This window comes from Cyclopterus lumpus, chromosome 9, assembly GCF_009769545.1.
Source record: "Cyclopterus lumpus isolate fCycLum1 chromosome 9, fCycLum1.pri, whole genome shotgun sequence".
Lineage (NCBI taxonomy): Eukaryota > Metazoa > Chordata > Actinopteri > Perciformes > Cyclopteridae > Cyclopterus > Cyclopterus lumpus.
This window is the reverse complement of record NC_046974.1, coordinates 22,267,375-22,285,811: the sequence shown is the minus strand read 5'-3', so window position 1 is coordinate 22,285,811 and position 18,437 is coordinate 22,267,375. Positions and strand designations below refer to the sequence as shown.

Sequence of the window (18,437 nt, the reverse complement as noted above, 5' to 3'; positions counted from 1 at the left end):
TTATTAGTCATATTATATTACTTTATTATAAATAATGATGCATTAATATGTTTGTTTACATTATTGGTGCAGCTGGTGAAGACGGTTTTAGTTACTTTATATACTGGTGTGTAGCTTACCCCATAATACTATGTCATAATTATAAGTTGATCTATATTTTTGTACTGACAATTTATTATACAAAGTCAAACTAAAGCTGTCAGATAAATGTGGCGGACTAAAAGAAAAAGTCCAATGTTTGTCGAAGCAGTAGACAAATAAAGTTACAAATTAAATACTCGAGTAAAGTACCAGCACCGGGAATAGTGTCGCAGCAATCAGTATAAACTGCTGTCTGGTTGAGTGCTTTCTTTTTTTAAAGTCAGCTTTGTTGACTTAATTTTGCGGGCGTGGTCTTGAACATGTGACGTACGTTACTGTCCTGTGATTGGTTGGAATGGGACCTGGATGTGACGCGCGGATTTGGCGCCACATTTCCAACGAGGAACAGCAAAGAAAGCTCGGTGTCTGACAGCAACCCCCCCCCCCAAAGAAAACAAGCCACTGTTCATGCCGTTTTAGCGTTATTTACCCGGTCTGTCCTCTTAAAAGCCTCTTTTTTTTTTTTAAATAAGATTTTTAAAATGTTTATCACGGACATAAGGAAGGATTTTTACGAAGTCGTTGCCAACCAGGTGAGTTGTTTTACGTGTAACCGACTGTAGCGTTGGGTTAGCTAACTTGTAACGCTGTTGTTCGCTAGCGTTGGCTACTGAGACGCAACTTATTTATATTATTATCTCGGACCGCTCAAACCAAACGTTTTCTTTCAGAGAGTCGCTCTCCTGGTGGCGTCAGACATCGACGCCCTCTGCGCCTGCAAGATTCTCCAGGTAAGGCAACCGGCTAGCTGTTAGCATCAGCTCCTGCTACCTCCAGACATGACACTGCTCTATTAGTACCCACTAGCTATGAGTATTTAGTTTGACTCCATCAATATAAGTAACGTTAGTATTCTGGCTGTTGTGTAGGGTGCACCCCTTCTGGCGTGATGTTGTGTACACTAGCTGCACCTTTTGATTGGAGGTCAGGAGGTCATCTGTTGAAGCTTATTAACACGAGAACCTGCTAATAAACTGCCTCCAGCTGCCTCTCTGGCTCTTGTGGTCAGCAAAGTTCACTGGGATCATGTCTTGTCGTATAGAGGGTATGATTTAAAATGTTTCATATTTATTCTCAATATTATCTGCACAAGAGCTTCCTCGTTGCCAGTGTTTTGGTACATTTTGAAAAAAAGAAAATAGGTTTCAGGAAATGTTAAGTAAAAAGATCAAAATAAAGCACCAACGTATGGATTGCTACGGGTTCGTTTGTTTGCAAGTGCCTTCATCATTTCAAGTGTTGTTCATGAAAATAAATGTTTAAACTATGTTTCTGAGACCAAAGTAGTGCCTGCTCACCTTAAATGTTGATTTAGAAGAAGACAAGAAAAAAGGTTTGTCCTCTCAGTGATACTGCCGATTTGAATGAGTAGCTCAAAGAATAAAAACTGAATGTCTCTTCACCAGGTGCTGTTCCACTGTGACCAGGTCCAGTACACGCTGGTGCCAGTTACAGGCTGGCAGGACCTCAGCACTGCATTCCTCGAGCACAAAGAGCAGGTAAAATCAGGTCGGACCTGAGCTTACGTGGGACTAAATGAGAGAAGGATGAGCAAGGAAGAACTGTTGAGGACACCCCACCCCCGATCCCACTGTCATTTTATAAGTGTATAATCTCGCTGCTTGGTGTGTTGTAGTTCCGGTATTTTGTTCTCATCAACTGCGGGGCAAATGTTGACCTTCTGGAGATGCTGCAGCCGGATGACGACTCTGTCTTCTTCATCTGTGACACTCACCGGCCTGTAGATGTGGTCAATGTCTACAATGACTCCCAGGTGATGCAAAGTGATCCATTCAGCTCACACAGCCACTCGGTGGAAATTATGCTTTCGTGCTCACTCTTGTGGGGGGAACTCCCACCATCTCGTCCGCAGATAAAGCTGCTCATCAAACAGGACGACGACCTCGGCGTTCCCTCGTACGACGATATTTTTCGAGATGAAGATGAAGGGGAGGGTAGCGACTCTGGAAATGAGAGTGAGGAAGGCTCGGAGCCGTCTGGGAAGCGGCGGAGGTTTGATGAAGTGCGTATTTGAGCAGAACGAGAGTACGTCTGCGAAGAGTGTTGACGTGACTAATGATTGCGCTCGTCGTCGCAGGGGGCGGTCGAGAGGAGAATCGAGAGGCGGCGAGCGAAGCGGGACTGGGAGGCGCGGAGGTGACGTGCTTTTAAGGACATAGAATGGTGTTTTGTCATGTAGTTGTTGTTTTTTTTCCTGATTTGACACTAATATTTTCCTTTTTTCTCAGGAGGGAAATCTTGTTTGACTATGAACAGTACGAATATCACGGGACCTCTGTGAGTAGATTGACTACTTTTTTTGTCCTTTTTTTTTTTTTATTCTGGGAACCTGATTTTAAGTGTCCATACACAATTGAGAGTTCATTATGCACAGCTGTATGTTGAGTGTTATTATTCCAGAATGCAAAAGCTTTAATCATGCGTTTCATGTGTCTTATATCAGGCTTCAATCATGTTTTTTGAGTTGGCTTGGGTATTGACCAAAGACACCAAGGACATGCTCTGGTAAGCGTTGTGATTTGTAGAATAAATGTAATACAAATGGTGGAAGTGCACTTTTAGATGTGGACTTTCTTTGCAGGTGGGCCGTCATCGGACTGACGGACCAGTGGGTTCACGATAAAATCACACAGTAAGAATATCTTCAATATTTCAAAATGTAGTTTTCCGAGACGTCAATCGATTTTCCTTATCCATCCATTATCACCCGCTTATCCGGGGTCGGGTCGCGGTGGCAGCAGGTTCAGCAGGCCGACCCAGTCTTCCGTCTCACCCGCAACACTTTCCAGCTCATTCTGGGGGATTCCGAGGCGTTCCAAGGCCAGCCGGGAGATATAATCCCTCCAGCGTGTCCTCGGTCTTCCCCGGGGCCTCCTACCAGTTGGACGTGCCCGGAAAACCTCTAATGGGAGGCGTCCAGGAGGCATCCTGACTAGATGCCCGAACCACCTCAGCTGACTCCTTTCGACACGAAGGAGCAGTGACTCGACTCCAAGCTCCCCCCTGATGTCCGAGCTCCTTACCCTATCTCTAAGGCTGAGCCCGGCCACCCTACGGAGGAAGCTCATTTCGGCCGCTTGTATCCGAGTATCTCGGATACAAGCGGCCGATTTTCCTTATTAGAATTGAAATGGAAGATGCATTTGCTTTATGTCGTGTACCCACACTGAGTTATCCTTTTGCCCGCCTGCTTCCTTTTTAGTATGAAGTATGTCACAGACATCGCCACAATGCAGCGCCACGTTTCCCGGCATAACCACCGGAACGAGGACGAGGAGAACTCGCTCTCCATCGACTGTATGAGGATCTCCTTTGAATATGAGTATCCTTAAATCACCTGACATGTTGCCAGTATGGATCTTTTAGATTTGTAAAAAAAAATTGGTGTCATAGTAGTAGAAATCACTTTGACTTTTCCTTAACGCTCTGCTTCAGCCTCCGTCTCACCCTCTACCAGCACTGGTCTCTGTATGAGAGCATCTGTAACTCCTGCTACACGTCGTGCAACTTCAAGCTGTGGACGTTAAATGGCCAAAAGAAGCTCCAGGAGTTCCTCGCGGACATGGGGTAACGTGCGTGTGTGTGCGTGTGCGTGTGTGCGTGTGTGTGTGTGTGTGTATGTGTGTGTCCTCACTTGCTTTAATGGTTTCTTTTTGTTGCTTTTCAACAGGCTGCCTCTGAAACAAGTGAGGCAGAAATTCCACTCCATGGACATGTCGATCAAAGAGAACCTTAGGGACGTCATTGAGGAGTCTTCCAATAAATACGGGTGTGAATCCAGAAATGACCAGAAATCAATTATTGACAGACAGCTCGACAAGATTAATCCTTTTTTTTTTTTTAAATGCACTTTTATTTCTCCTCTTTCCCCTCCATCAGCATGAAGGACATCCGCATCCAGACATTCGGCGTTCACTTTGGCTTCAAGAACCGCTTCCTGGCCAGTGACATGGTGCATGCCACTACTGCCTTGCTCGAGAGCACCGAGAAAGATGAGAGCGCCAGCGACAACTTCATCAAGGCCCTGGACTCTCTTTCCAGGTTTGTGGCGAGTGGTTTAAAGCTATAAAAGGGTCTCAATGTTTATAGAATCTGAACCGAAAGCTCTCGTTGTCCTCTTAGGAGCAACCTCGACCGGCTCCACTCGGGCATCGACCTGGCCAAGAAGAAGCTGATGGCCATCCAGCAGACGGTCGCCAGCTGCATCTGCACCAACCTCATCGTATCACAGGGACCCTTCCTCTACTGCTACCTCATGGAGGTACGAGTGTCCGAAACGATGCGTCTTTAACGGCCGCTCCATGCTGCCTCGCCTCAACCCTTTTTTCTCCTGCTGCTCTTTCACGTGTAGGGAACACCGGACGTGAAGCTCTTCTCCAAGCCCATGGCCTTGACCCTGCTGTGCAAGTACCTCCTGAAGGCTTTCGTCCAATCCGTGAGTATCCTGTCGCCGTCAGCTGGATCGCACTGTGAACAAAGAAGGCTTTCATCCACTCTGAAAAATACACTGCTGTTGGCGTCACTTGTTGTGTGTGTGTGTGTGTGTTGTTGTTGTTGTTGTTGTTGTGGGTTAGACGAGGAATAAGCGCTGCAAACTGCTTCCCCTCGTCATGGCTGCTCCCAAGGATGTGGAGAAGGGGTCCGTTATTGTTGTGGGAATCCCGCCTGAGTCTGAGACATCTGACAAGAAGAAGTAAGTCCTACTACTTTTATTTATTTATTTATTTTTACAATGTGGGATGTTACCAAAACAATGTGAGCAAAGCGAGGAAGATTCTTCATAATTATCAAATGTTTCTGGAAAGTGCAATTCCAAATTTACAAAGCTGTCGTCATCGTTTTCTTGCTAAATGATCAAATATATTTGGTAATAATATTACATAGTTTTCTCGATGTATTCTGTTCCCGCAATGTAATGTCGTGCTTTGGAGAGGCCGCTCATTTTATCCCAAGATATTCCCCAAAAAGTCTTCACATCGGAGAATTGTTGGTGTTTTTGCTTGAAAATTCACTGCAACAATTAACTGATTACCAGAATAGTTTCTGTCGATCGACTAATCCTTTAATTGCTTCGTGTTGCGTGCGGCCAGAATGCCTCAGTTCCTCAACTGTCCTTTCTTATTTTTTCCTTTTTCTTTCTGCACTCTAAAAGTTTCTTCGGTCGAGCGTTTGAGAAAGCCGCAGAGAGCACCAGCTCCAGAACTCTTCACGACAACTTCGACACCTCAAGTAAGACTGACGGTTCCTTTTCTTGCACGTGGAGTTGTCCGTCTCTTCATCGGACACTAGGCGGCAGCCTCGTCTTCATTTCAAGCAGCGCTTTGGCTCGTAGCTTCTGCATCGGGACACAAACGAGATTTCTTCATTCTCACCCGCGTTTCGTTTCTCTGCAGTAATCACCCTGAAGACGGAGGACCGGAGCAAGTTCCTGGACGCTCTCATCACCCTCCTGTCGTGAGGAGGCAGCAACCGGTGTTGCCAATTGTTTTTAGCACTCTTGTGTGTATATTGTACAGTCTTATTGTTGCTTTTAAGTTCTTGTAAAATGTTGTCTTTTTATTCCTGTCTGTATGCGAGTCGACCGTCACATTTTTACGTTTTAAACATGTTTAATAAATCCTAGTTGGTTACTTTTAATGTTGTTGTTTTTTTTTTTTTTAGAGCTGTGAAATGTGGAAACTCTTTTTTTCTCTCGAGTCCTGTATAACAACGACTCTGGTTTCGCTTTTTAGATTCATATTGTTAGCGGGTACTCTTTTTAACTTTTCATACATGTATCTTTTCAGATAGTTTTGTTGTGTTTATGCTGGCCAGTGATCCCATGTTCCACATGGATGACCTGTTTGGCTTCACTTAGCAGGTTGGAGGCTTGCAGAGTGAGATTTTAGACGGAAGTTAAAATGTCAAATACTCCAAATCACATCCTACAGAGCTGAAAGAGCAAAACTTTAGTTGAAACTCACATCGTTTTGTAAGAAGGAACTGCGAGGTGACCGTATCTCCTGCCCGTCAGGAAAAGATGACCTGGTGTGTAACGGGCTAACGGAGATACAAGAATAACATTTAAAAGCATGTTTCCTCAACATTTAGACGCACAGTTGCACTAACTCCCAAGTGCTTCACTCCGAATACCGATTTTAAAACCGCAGAATCAATGAAAAATCAGTAAACTTCATCAATTGCATTAATCATTGTATAAGTAGATGTGAGAACACAGATAAGTTTACTCACTACAAAATTGTACATAGATATTATTTTACACTGCTGAAACTGTATAAAATGGGCTTGATGCAGGATAATAAATGTTGGAAATTCCTTTTTGGAAGGTTGTACTGGAAATGTTAGGGTGGCTCAAACGGCCTTTACCAGAATCCCCACAGCTGTGTGTATTAGGGGACACATCGATAAGGCCATCAGGCCTCACCGAGGAAGAGATCAGAATATCACTAACAGGTTTCATGGTGGCAGCGAGGCTTATCCTGCGGAACTGGAAGAGCCCACATATGCCCACGCTCACAGACTGGCTCAAACTCATGACGGAGACGGTTGCATTTGAAAATATGATTGCCAGGGTAAAGAACAGTTCAAGCCATACTGACCAAGCATGGAAAAATCGAATGGCCTTTATAACAAATTAGAGTGGTCAAGTACTCGTGGACGGAATTTGGGTTATCAAGAAAAGGCAGGAATAAATCCAGGGTATGTGAGTACACAAATTTACATGTAAAAGATAATTAAAGGGGTATGTGGGTGAGTGTAATTTTGTTGTTGTTGCTTTGTTTCTGTTTGGTTTGTTTGTCTGCTGTTTTGATTTTTTTGGGTTTCTTTGTTGTCGTGTTTCTGTTTAGTTTTTCTGTACTTTATTATTGTCTGACAAATCTAACTGATATTTATGTTTAATGTTAATATATTTAAATGAACATAATAAAAAGTGGCAAAAAAATAAATAATATTGACCCAAATTGGCATCCAACACTTACCTACTTGATACCTACTTGATACTTTATCATACTGAAGAATGTATTAAACCCAATAATCCTTAACCTTTAAAAAAAAAAAAAGCCTCCTGATTTTTAGTTGCGTGTGAAACAATTCAACCAAATAAGAATTTCCTCAAGACTGAAAGTGTTCCACAATTACAAACACGATTTATTTTTAGTTCTCATTTTTATGGTCCCACTGGGCTGTGTTAAGAACCACAAAAAGGACCTCATCTATTAGTCATAATTGACCTGGCAGCAAGGGAGAGCGACCTAAACCCATTATGGCCTTTTCTTCTGGGAGAGAGAGAGAGAGAGAGAGAGAGAGAGACTCCCAGTGAAAGTATTTTAGCTGGACTTAACTTCTCCTGAGCTCAGCACGCTCATGTGGGGCAAAGGTGAAGACCGCGGGCCCCCCGTGCACGTCGGAGGAAGTTGGGCCGAGGCCTCCCGCTGGTGAATTTGCCAGAGTGACTGGAAAGGTGGAGCCTTAGCTCTCCCTCTCTCTCTCACTCTCTCTCTCTCGCTCTCTGAGGGGTGATTAAGATCCTTATTCCTCCTGGATCAGGATGTGATCGCGACCCACAGAGCGGAGGGTGTTTCAGGGGAAAGCCCTGACAGCGGCAGTGAACGTTGAGTTTGTGTGCCTCACCATCATCATCACTTAATTGTGTATGAATGCGTGTGTCCGGCTGCTTCCTCCGAGTCAACCGCTTGAGAACTATTTACGTCCATAACAGAACAATATGTGTTGAAAAACGGATTAAAATGCACATAAGGCGAGTAAAGAAAGCAGAGATTTGTCCACACATTTATAAGATTGGCAGTGTTTCCATGACAGCCCACCTGCTCATTGGAGCCTGTTGTGTTGACATTCATGTTTTGGGGTGCAGGAGAGAAGAAACATCTCCTTTTATATTGTTATTGGTACAAGAGAGTCATGATATCGGTTTCATTTCCTGTTTCCTACCAGTTCTTTTTAATCATGATAACAATCTTTTGCTAACCTTCACCAATTTGTTTTTGGGCCTTAACCCAACCACATTTTTGGCGCTGTTTACAGTCGCAGCAGCACGATGTTATCCCGGTGAATGAATGCCCCGAACTGTTTGTGAGAAAGGAAGACACATTTATATCATTAGCGAGGGCGGAGAGGCGGCTTCTTTTTAGAGACCTGATTGCTGTTAATCCCTTTTATCTCTTCTGTGTCTTAGACACAAGATGTAGGATAACGAAAGATAAACATTCAGCATTATTCCGGCCTGGTATTTCCCCTGTTTTAGGAAATGTACACGTGGGTCAGTCTGTGTGTGGTGAAGACTTGGATCGCATGGCATTGAATGGAGTAATGTGCCTTCTGAATTCTGACATTTCCAGCAGTCTGCTACAGATTTCTCTGATTTGGGCGTATAAGCCCGGCTTAATATTTGTTTAATACCGAGAGGCCTCATGACTAGGGGGTATCGATCCTTCCTTAACTCACGATTCAATAAAGAATATTCTCGATCCTACACATAGGGGCCACTATTTTCAGGATCTTACTCCGTGCGCTGCTGATAAAAGCGGTGAGGAAAGTGGGCATTACATTATGGGATATTTATATTTGGAAAAGTTAAAGCAACTGATTGCAATAATGCAAACACACAAAGGCAATGGTTAATATGTATTCACGCTAAACTTGCACAAATAGACACTTTTTGCAAACAAAGGTTTTTAGTATAAGTCACCTCTCTGTGAGTAAGTTATACAAAAAATAACATGAATCAAATTGGTAAGCTAGATGCCTTTGTATATATTACTCAGAACTTTCAAAAATATATTGTACACAAAACATGTTCAACAAATCAAAAATGCTCGACACAACTGTGACTTGGTGTGTATTAAAACTGTCCGTCAAACGCTTCTAAAAAAAATGTATTTGAAATAAGAAGCTCGATTCAACACTTGTGAGCCAGTTCAGGTATTTTCATGAAATCAGAGAGCAGGAGGTTGCGGAGGAGGGGATTCTCTCTGAGAGTGGACAGGAAGTGCCTCGGCGCTAAGTAACCGACACATACTGGATGGAGGGAGGCCAAACTGGATCAACTCTTTAAAAGATGTCACTGTGTTCTGGAGATTTTCATCATATCATATGAGCTTTATCGGCTGTTTTCTTTTTGCCGGAGCACTTTTGAGGGTTGGCTAAAGATCTGAGGTTCAAAGTTCATGGACCTGCAGTAGAGAACAGGGTCCTTTCAGCAGGCGGTTTGGGGCGTTCAGAAAAAGAAAATGGTGATGAAGATCATGTAACGTGATCAGAAGCTTGCATCAGATATTAAATGGACTTTATGGCGAGATATTCTTTTCTCAAATGTAGTTTCTGAGGTCGAGAGTGAACTTTGAACCTGGTGTTTCAGTTTTCCTCAGTGTCGCGATGTGTTTATGACCAAGTCTTCTCTCTGTTGGGATCCAGGCTGATCACCTGACTCCTGGCCAGTGAGCACCGGCGGTTGTGGCGTCGGTCGGTGTTCCAGGGAGGAGATGCACCTGTTCAGCCCATCATTCAGCCTTCTCCCCTCAGCCATCACTCACCTTGCTCTCCATCTCCCCCCTCATCCCTTCCCCACCCCCTTTGCACCTCATGTGAAGGGGGGGCCGCTGCCTTTTCCGCCGCTCTGCATTGGAGGAATGTGGCATGCAACAGGCCCAAAACACACACACACACACACACTCGCACACACACACTGAGGGAAACATACCCCCCCCCCCCCGGCACGGGCTCGTACAGCCGATCTGTAGATGTGCAGAGCGGCATTATTGAAGCGGCCTCCTACTCAAATAGCAGAGTGGAGCTATATGATTGACGAGGCTTATATGATTATTTTTGCAGTATTTTACCATATTTACCATATGCTGAGCTTTGATATTGTACATACATACAGTAGCTAGACGCCACTTGTCGTAGATATTGATCTTTTTTTAAACCCCGGCCACATTTATTGATATTTATATTCGCACCCTTTCCTACTTTGCGGTGCAACTTGTGCACAACCATTTCTCTCAAACAGAAAACCTGTTGCTTTCACACAGGCTGCAGCAGTCTTCATATGGCAACCGTTGTTTTATAGTTGAAATGCAACTTCATACATGACCTCAGCAGATTATGAATGTAAAAACATCCCTCTAGTGTCAAAATCTGCTCCCACATCACTTTGCGGAAAAAAATTAACATGGCAGTTTTGTTTCTAAATGACCTAAAACATATCTTTGACATACCTGTACTAGAACTCAAAATCTCTGCTTATTCAACAATAACCGAGTTATTACTAGTGTTACTAGTGTGTGGTTTATGTAGACATAGCGTGACAATTTGCTTAGCTGTTTGCTCATTGCAGCCATTACAACTTGACAAAGACACATGGTCCTTTACTGAAATCAACTGTCACTGAAGTTGAACTATTTTCACTCTGCGAGTAATAAATCTGTACAATGCAGTTTATCTCTTCGATGGAGTTTTGTAATATGTCCTGTGGAATAAGAGTTACGACTTCCCTTTTCTCTCTCATCCTTCTCCAGCAAGTCTCAATTGTTTTCCTCCGACTCCTCTCGTGCGTCTCTAACAATCCCAGATTCCAGATGGGATTAGTTTTACCGGACAGCCAGAGACAAAGACCTGCAGCTGACTGTCTCCCCATCCTGCTGTGAGAGGATGCTCACACACACACACACACACACACACACGCTCAATATACGCTAAACTACTAACATGTCTCTCAACAGGCCAGAAACAGTAAAAACATCCCCACTTCAGACCTGCTGCTGCTGGGAGCGTCATGTCAGCCTGTCGGCCCACAGAGGCCCTTAATGATCCCTAACCCCCTGTGACCTTTAACCCTTCGTGACCTCTCCCAGTTGGGGTGTTGTGCCCCAAATCGCTCTCCTCCTTTCCATTGTTTTAAAGTGCTTTCATGCAAAAGATATTACCATTGCCCGGAAAAATGTGGCTGAATCGGCTTAATTCCGACATGCTGCAAGTCCACTGAAATTTGCTGTGAAGGGGTCAATATCAATACGTATTAATTCCATATGAAATACATACTTATGTCATTTATTTAACTTTTGATTACGCTGCTCTGCTAGCTCATGATCGAGACTCTTGAAAATGCCAGGCCTGTCATCTCTATGGCTATCCGCTACACTGGAGAAGACCCACATTGAGGGGATCGTTAGGGGAGATAGCAGGACCACATATAAGCGATGGACATCATCTGAAATCTGGGAACCTGATAATTAATTTGAGATGCAGCTCAGCAATGTGTGTGACGTCGTTCTAGTCAGACATCTGCAAACGATTAATTAATTAGAGTAAATGATGAACGTTATGATGACCATCTGTTTTGGTGCTAAATTTAAGAAAAAAGTTTTACCACTCAAGAATTGATCAAAAATGATAATTATTTTCGCCATTTGGATGGTGAGCACTTCCTTTCTGGAAACTGCTCAGAAACCCCCTCATTGTTGATGTGCAGAGGGAAGCCATATATCCTCTGATGTTTGTGGTTGTACAGTTTCATGAGGCTGTGATTATTGTCGAGGTCACAACAGGTCATTTTATACAGTGATGTCAAGTTGAATGGCTACTATGGGGACATCATCAGACTCAGTGTATCCACAAGAGTCCAATCTCTGCGATTCCAAGAAACATTTAAATATAAATCCATGAGCTTGTCCTAAAGTGCGCGTGTCCATAAAGAGGACTCGTGGGTACCTTTTTTGTGAACATATGGTGAAAGGCTCAAATTTAATTTAAGTTTACACAGACACAGGGATGGAAGGAGGCCAGGCTGCAGACACAACAGCTTTGCTCCGCAGCCGGGTGTCTTTTCTTTCACTCTCACTCACACTGGACTCCCCTTCAGCGGACGCCATGCACTACAACTTTCATTCTGGAGAGATGTACAAAGACAGGAGGAAAAAGAAAAACCTTGTTCTGTTGCACATGTGACTGTTCCCACATCTCAGGGGTTGACTTCTGAGAAGAACAAGCACGAGTTTTCCCGCAAGATGCAATTAGTGTGGAAACAATACACCTAGCACAACTCCAAATCCTGTTTGTGTGTGTGTTTGTGTTTTCGGCAGGCTGTTCGTCTGCTTAGCCACTGATTGCCGCATCCTATGTTAATACGGGACTCCAAATAACTGACGATAAAAGCCACCCCACCTGTGCCGCTGTGATTGGTGTGTAAACACTGGTGTTAGAGGAGGGGTTTGTTTTTTCCTGACTGGCATCCCATACATTTCTGGCAAACCATGCCAAATCAGAAATGTCTCCTGATCCCACCCAGACATTCCTCATGCTGCCAGGCCTCCTCTTCATCTCAGCAGAGAGCTGTCATTCACCTCTTTGTCTCGGCCAACTTACCTCAAGGATGTGTGTGTGCGTGTGTGTGTGTGTGTGCGTGTGTGTGCGTGTGCGTGCGTGTGCGTGCATGTGCGTGCGTGTGTGTGCGTGTGTTTGTGTGTGTGTGTGTGTGTGTGTGTGTGAGTATCTATTAGAAATGGCATCCCGATGATGGTGTACTCTATGGAAACATGATCTCACTCAGGCAGGTATGAAAGGAGTGGAGACTCCCCATCTTTGACTTCTTCGCTCTCGTACTTGTGAGATAAAACCTTCACGGCACTCTATTCATCACTCTGTTTAGAAAACACTTGTCTGTTGCTGTAAAACCGTTGTTGGCTCGTCTCACGTTATGCACCAACACTTGGTTATTGTGACGTTTTTCGGGGCGAATGAACATTTTACAGAATCTCTCTATAAATAATAAGGTTATGTTAGGTTGCTCAGGTTTGATCCTACAGATGTAGCAATATTAGTGACCTTAGGTTAAAAAGGAACTTCTTACTATTCGGCTTATACAACCTTTAAGGTAGCTAAAGCTGATTTCATAGGCCATTTGGGGGTAGAGGAAACAAGCACGTTGACATATGGATATGACGAACTTGTTAGCAAACACTTGCTTATTTTTTACATCTGGCAGATACGTAGCATGATCATTCATTTGAACCCATCCACTTTAAAACATGAGGTGTCTTTTTTCGAAGGATTAAAGGGGACACATCATGCTCATTTCATTTCATTTCAGGTTCATGGTTGTCTTTTGGGGTTTTACAACTTTAATGCTAAATTAAATACCTGTATTCTCCCTGCGTCTTAAACGCTCTGTTTCTCTATAAGGCCACCTATTGAAAAAAAGGCCAGTCTGCTCTTATGGGTTGCGAGAAAAATATGTGCATAGGCAGTTTTCAAGCTGTGTGTGCAAATACTCAGATGGTGGTGGTGGGGGGCAGAATATTCTAATAAGCCTCAGTGTGAGGAGGGTAACACTAATCTGATTGGCTTGCTGAATCACATGTTTTTTGATCCAGGCAGTCCAGAAAAATTTGACTGAGAATCATATGTCATAATCCTATGTGCCCTTTAAGTGAACACTGAAGTGATGTGGGAGGAAAAATGACCACAATTGGAGATACATGGTTTTCACATGATAAAAACCTTGATGAAAAAGACACATGACCAAGTTACATACATAATTCCTGTGTGTGTGTGTGTGTTTAGAAGTGCTTTAACCACCACTGTTCACACACACACACACACACACACAGACGCACACACACACCCTCCACCCCTCCTCCTCTTCCACACCCTCCATGTTCCTTCCTATTTCCTGTTCCGCTGTCCGCTGCACAGGAAGCCTGGTCGTGCTACTGGGCCGCAACAAAAACCCGTGAGTCACCGGGCCATAAACTTTGCGGACATGCAGGAGAAAAGAAACATTCTGGTGTTTTTTTTTCCTTCTTTTACGTTTGTCTGATCTCGACCTCCTACCTCTTACATTGTTTCTCAAACAAACGGCTCATGGGGTCTTTAACTCTGTGTACAAAGCCACTTGTTGTCCTCCATGTTTAACCACCTGCTGACTCTTGGCTTCACCATCAGTGAGTAAGCTCTATCCAGCTGGGACGTCTGCGGACTGTATGCACCTGCAGTCATTAATGACAATGATCCGGTCTCCGTTATAATGACTCACTGCTACTTTGGTGGTTGTTTTGAAGAATCTATGTGATTCAATTCAATTCAAACCAAAAATTGGCCAGTTTTCCATAAGCAGACCGTGTAGCCGCTTCTTTGCTGATGTGACGAGCTCGAGGGGTTGAGGGTCAGGACACCTCCCCCACCCCACCCCCCAATGAAATGTTGGGGATTCTGCTTCGATGAGATCATGCCTGGTCGGTCGAGGGGAGTGACTTTTGACCCACCTGACCTGAGGCCAGATTCAGAGTTCAAAGTTCACGTCATGAGAAAGGACCCCCCCTGGCCCGGACCAACCTCCCCAAAAAACGTGCACAACGCTCACCGGCTGCAGCCAAAGTTTGAATTCAGCGCCGCAACCTTCTGACATGACCTTAACCTGGATTCCCTCGCTCCGCTGGGTTCAGGGAGGTCAAGTGTAGAGGTAGTGGCACGTCACCATTTCTATGAATACTTTCTGAGATATCAGCGACTTTTATTTCTCCTTCACGCTTTCCCAAGGAAATGTTCGTGTTTCTAACGTGCAACAATTTTACACACTGAAACAAATGTGTTTCTGCTGTCACAGCACTTTTTCCCCCCCGGTGACCATTATGGGCTTCAAGTAAATCCCCCGTTCATCTTCTAGACTGCTGTGCATATAGTGTGTGTGTGTGTGTGTGTGTGTGTGTGTGTGTGTGTGTGTGTGTGCCTATTCTTGCAGGAATGTCTGTTGGCAATGCCTTTTATTAGGCTCATCCATACCACCACATTATAGGCTCCCGTAACCAGGCAACTGCAGGTTCTGGCTAGTTACCATGGCGAGCGCCCATTGAGTGACGTCGCAGGCCCTATTTGCCTCTCTCCTCATTGGAATGAGGGCCCTTTTTTTTAAAGGTGCCCCCGCCCTACCCCCCCGTCCCACGCACACACACACACACACACACACCCTGCGCTTCGTCACCCCTCTGTGTGGTGACTAGAGGAGTGGAACTAACAATCCCACAAAAACATCTCAGTGAGGCGGACCAGACTGGACCTTCCAGAGAGTGTCTTTGTGTATAAAAACCCATACAGAGTCCAAAGAGGGAACGCCTACTGTATAGCCCACTGTACTGCGGGACTAACACACAGTATTCTTCATGACGTCGTCACCTTGTGTCGTTGTTTCACTCGTTACCACAATCTAACATAAATGAGTCAATTGTCAATTGTTTTCTAAATTCATCGATTATCTGTTGGCTTGTTTGGCTCGTTTGAGTTTCACGACTACAACAAGCTTGTAAGAGGAACTCGAATTGTGATTGTTTCGTCAAACTGTTTCCAAGGTCAGGAAGGAACTTTTATTTTTTACCTATTAGGCCAAAACACATGAGAAGACCTGAAAGTGCGAGCAAGTTTAACAGTGTCCACAGATCCATCTCCATAACCATTGAGCCAACTCCATCCCAAGACTCTGATGAAGACTCTGGACATTATTGCATCACATTTTACATCATTATTGTGTTATATGTGTAGCTAAAAAACAGTAACATGAGAAGTGAGTATTTGTTGGGAATGAAGGCGAATCAAATTGATTGGGTATTGGTTGCCTTGGAGGTTTTGTCGTGAAGCGCACAAGTCTTTGCTGACTGTAATCACTTTCTGCATGGCCACATTTTCCTCTTTTAAGAGGGCATATGACATGCTAAAATTCTTAAGTGACCAGCAGAACAAGTATGGATAAGCTGCTGTAATCCAGTCACAGTGTTAAATCAGAGGACTGTGGACTGAAATATCTTCCTATGGTTCATGTAAACTGCTTTTATTTCAATATTGTAAATCCCCGCTCAGTGTATTTGGGTAAACGTGGTGCCCATGAAGCAGCTGTGGATGAACTAATTGCTTCAAAGTGACGGCGTGTCATCTTTTGTGCTGGAGCCAGCTCATCTATTCTGGCACCGCCCTGGTGGAGGGAGATGGGGAAGCTGCGATGAGGGCTGAATGGAGTGACTCGCGGGAAGACGATTCCAGGAACTTTCTCCACAGCTCTGATTTGAACGCCTTTCATTGACTGCGGGACGAGGAGGGTTGTGGGTGGGGGGCGGGGGGGGGAGGTTGTGGAGTATTGTGAGTTGAACAGCGGAGCCCCACTCTGACTGAATGGGCATTGTCATCTGGATTTCTATGGCGAACCAAAATACTTTCTCTCGCCGTGGGGGTTTATGGATCCACGGTGGGAACGGCACGCATTACGCACAGCCGCAGAGGGCTCTACACACTGCCGTCCGCGGACTATCACAACTCAGCCGTCAGATGTTTGGTTCAAGAACACACTTAAACTAGACGATTTCCAGACAATATATTCAGTTTAATCTTAATAAAATGACACATTATGCAATATTCGTGCATCTGCGCGTATACACGAATGATGAATCGTTACATCAAAGGACAACAAACAAAAACAGAAAACCAGAAGTTTGTTCGGAGTATTTATGAAAAAGAAACTTCCTGCAGTGACAGTGTTGCAAAACAAAAAAAACACAAGCACACAAAGAAACGTCGCAGGTGCTCAGTGCAGCCGGATAGCGGACTGCAATAACATGTGATCCCACACAGTTTACAGCTCCACAATTATAGACTGCAGAAATGTTCACAGTCACCGTCATCAAGTTCTGAAGCAACACAAAAAAAGCCTGGCCCAGATTTATTGGTGCGCACTTTTCCTCCTCGCTCTTTACTGCTATAGACATTGTTGGAGTGCTCAACATGTCGGCGCTATAGTTCCACTAGAGGAAATGGGTCTTTGAATGTGTGGGAGTGCAATCATTTTCGGTTACTGTAAAGTTTGTGCTGACAATGCACATCAAGGCAAAACAAGTGTTTATATTCGATGGCAAGAGCTCCTCTAAGAAAATAAAAACGCGTTGCAGTTACAGCGGTACACAAGTCAAAGCATGAATTATTTCAACGACATACAAAAGCAGGTACCTAACAAAGATACTCCTTTTTGTTGTCTATCTTGTAGTCGATAGTCTTTAACAAAAAACATCTGTAGATAGAAAACGTGTTTGTGGTCCGTGCGTTTTGAAGGGCCAGTGTGCCTCCATTGATTTTCAAAGTTCAGATTTCAACAACTAAAAAAGACACGCACACAAAAACAACTGCAGGTGCAAAGATTAAGTCCATCAAAAAGAAGAGTCTTTTTTTTCAAATAGCTACAGGTCACTTTTACGCACCGCGCATCCGCGAGCCACGTACGCTACACATAATTCCTCTTGTCATACTCCCCGTTCGGCGTGGCTCTCTTGGTCGGTGCGTATTTTACAGAGTATCCGGAGTTCCCGCTGGAGGGACAGGAGCAGCACAGCATCCCTCCCCCGACCAGCAGCAGCGCCGTGGCCGCCCAGCCGATGTAGAGCGCGGCGCCGATCTCCCTCTTCTTGGACGGGGGCACCTGCGGGTTGTAGAAGTCGGATATGATGCTGTTGGCCATCCAGCAGAGAGGCACCAGCACAAACAGACCGCTGACGATGTAGACGACCCCTCCGGCGTTCACCACCCGGGCTTTGACGTACTCGGCGCGGATGCAGTTGGTGCACTGCGCCCCCGCGATCACCACCATGAGCCCCAGGACGCCCATCACCGAGGAGATGATGGTGAGCGCCCTGGCCGCCTGGAGGTCGTGGCTGAGTGCGAGGACGGAGTCGTGCACCTTGCACTGCATCTGTCCTGTGCTCTGCACCACGCACGACATCCACAAGCCGTCCCAGATCGTCTGAGCCACCACGATGTTGGCCTCGATGAAAGCCGTCACCTTCCACATGGGCAGCCCACACGAAACCATCACCAGGAGCGAGCCGAGTACGCACAGCGACAGTCCCAAGATCTCCAGTCCGGCCGACACCATTTTCCCTCTTTGCGTTAAGTCAAGTCCGTCTGGAACTTTTCAAACTATCTCTCTAATGTATCTTCTTGAGTGCAAAGGTATAGTTGTGCTCTTTATCTCTAAGTTATCGACGTGAAGGAGCTTTGGTCGTTAGTTGCGCATCACTCACCACATTGGAGATGTAAGAGACAGCAGCTCCGGGTCTCTTTGTTGGTGAGGCGATGTGAAAACAACTGGAATCACAGTAGCACCCGACCACGAATATCTGCGGGGTTGGGGGTGTGGGGGGCGGTGTGGTGTTGTACAGACTTGATGAGAAACTTTTCATCCAATCAGCTGCCGCCGCATCCTCGGGGGACCAATGCAAACGCCGGGA

The 18,437-nt window shown here is 44.9% G+C and overlaps 2 protein-coding genes across 2 annotated transcripts; one reads left to right on the top strand and one right to left on the bottom strand.

The window, feature by feature from the left end:
- The first annotated feature begins 453 nt into the window (after window positions 1-453).
- Window positions 454-5,799, top strand: cdc45 (CDC45 cell division cycle 45 homolog (S. cerevisiae)). The gene is made up of 18 exons (XM_034542506.1): window positions 454-674; window positions 813-872; window positions 1,548-1,640; window positions 1,778-1,915; window positions 2,015-2,164; window positions 2,240-2,298; window positions 2,391-2,439; window positions 2,606-2,667; window positions 2,744-2,794; window positions 3,365-3,484; window positions 3,598-3,729; window positions 3,833-3,931; window positions 4,042-4,203; window positions 4,285-4,423; window positions 4,514-4,597; window positions 4,737-4,855; window positions 5,315-5,391; window positions 5,556-5,799. The coding sequence occupies exons 1-18, from the start codon at window positions 624-626 to the stop codon at window positions 5,618-5,620; spliced, it is 1,710 nt and encodes a 569-aa protein (XP_034398397.1). The 5' UTR covers window positions 454-623; the 3' UTR covers window positions 5,621-5,799.
- Window positions 5,800-16,529: 10,730 nt separating this feature from the next.
- cldn5a (claudin 5a) lies at window positions 16,530-18,324 on the bottom strand. The gene has a single exon (XM_034542620.1). The coding sequence runs from the start codon at window positions 18,080-18,082 to the stop codon at window positions 17,435-17,437; it is 648 nt and encodes a 215-aa protein (XP_034398511.1). The 5' UTR covers window positions 18,083-18,324; the 3' UTR covers window positions 16,530-17,434.
- Window positions 18,325-18,437: the final 113 nt, after the last annotated feature.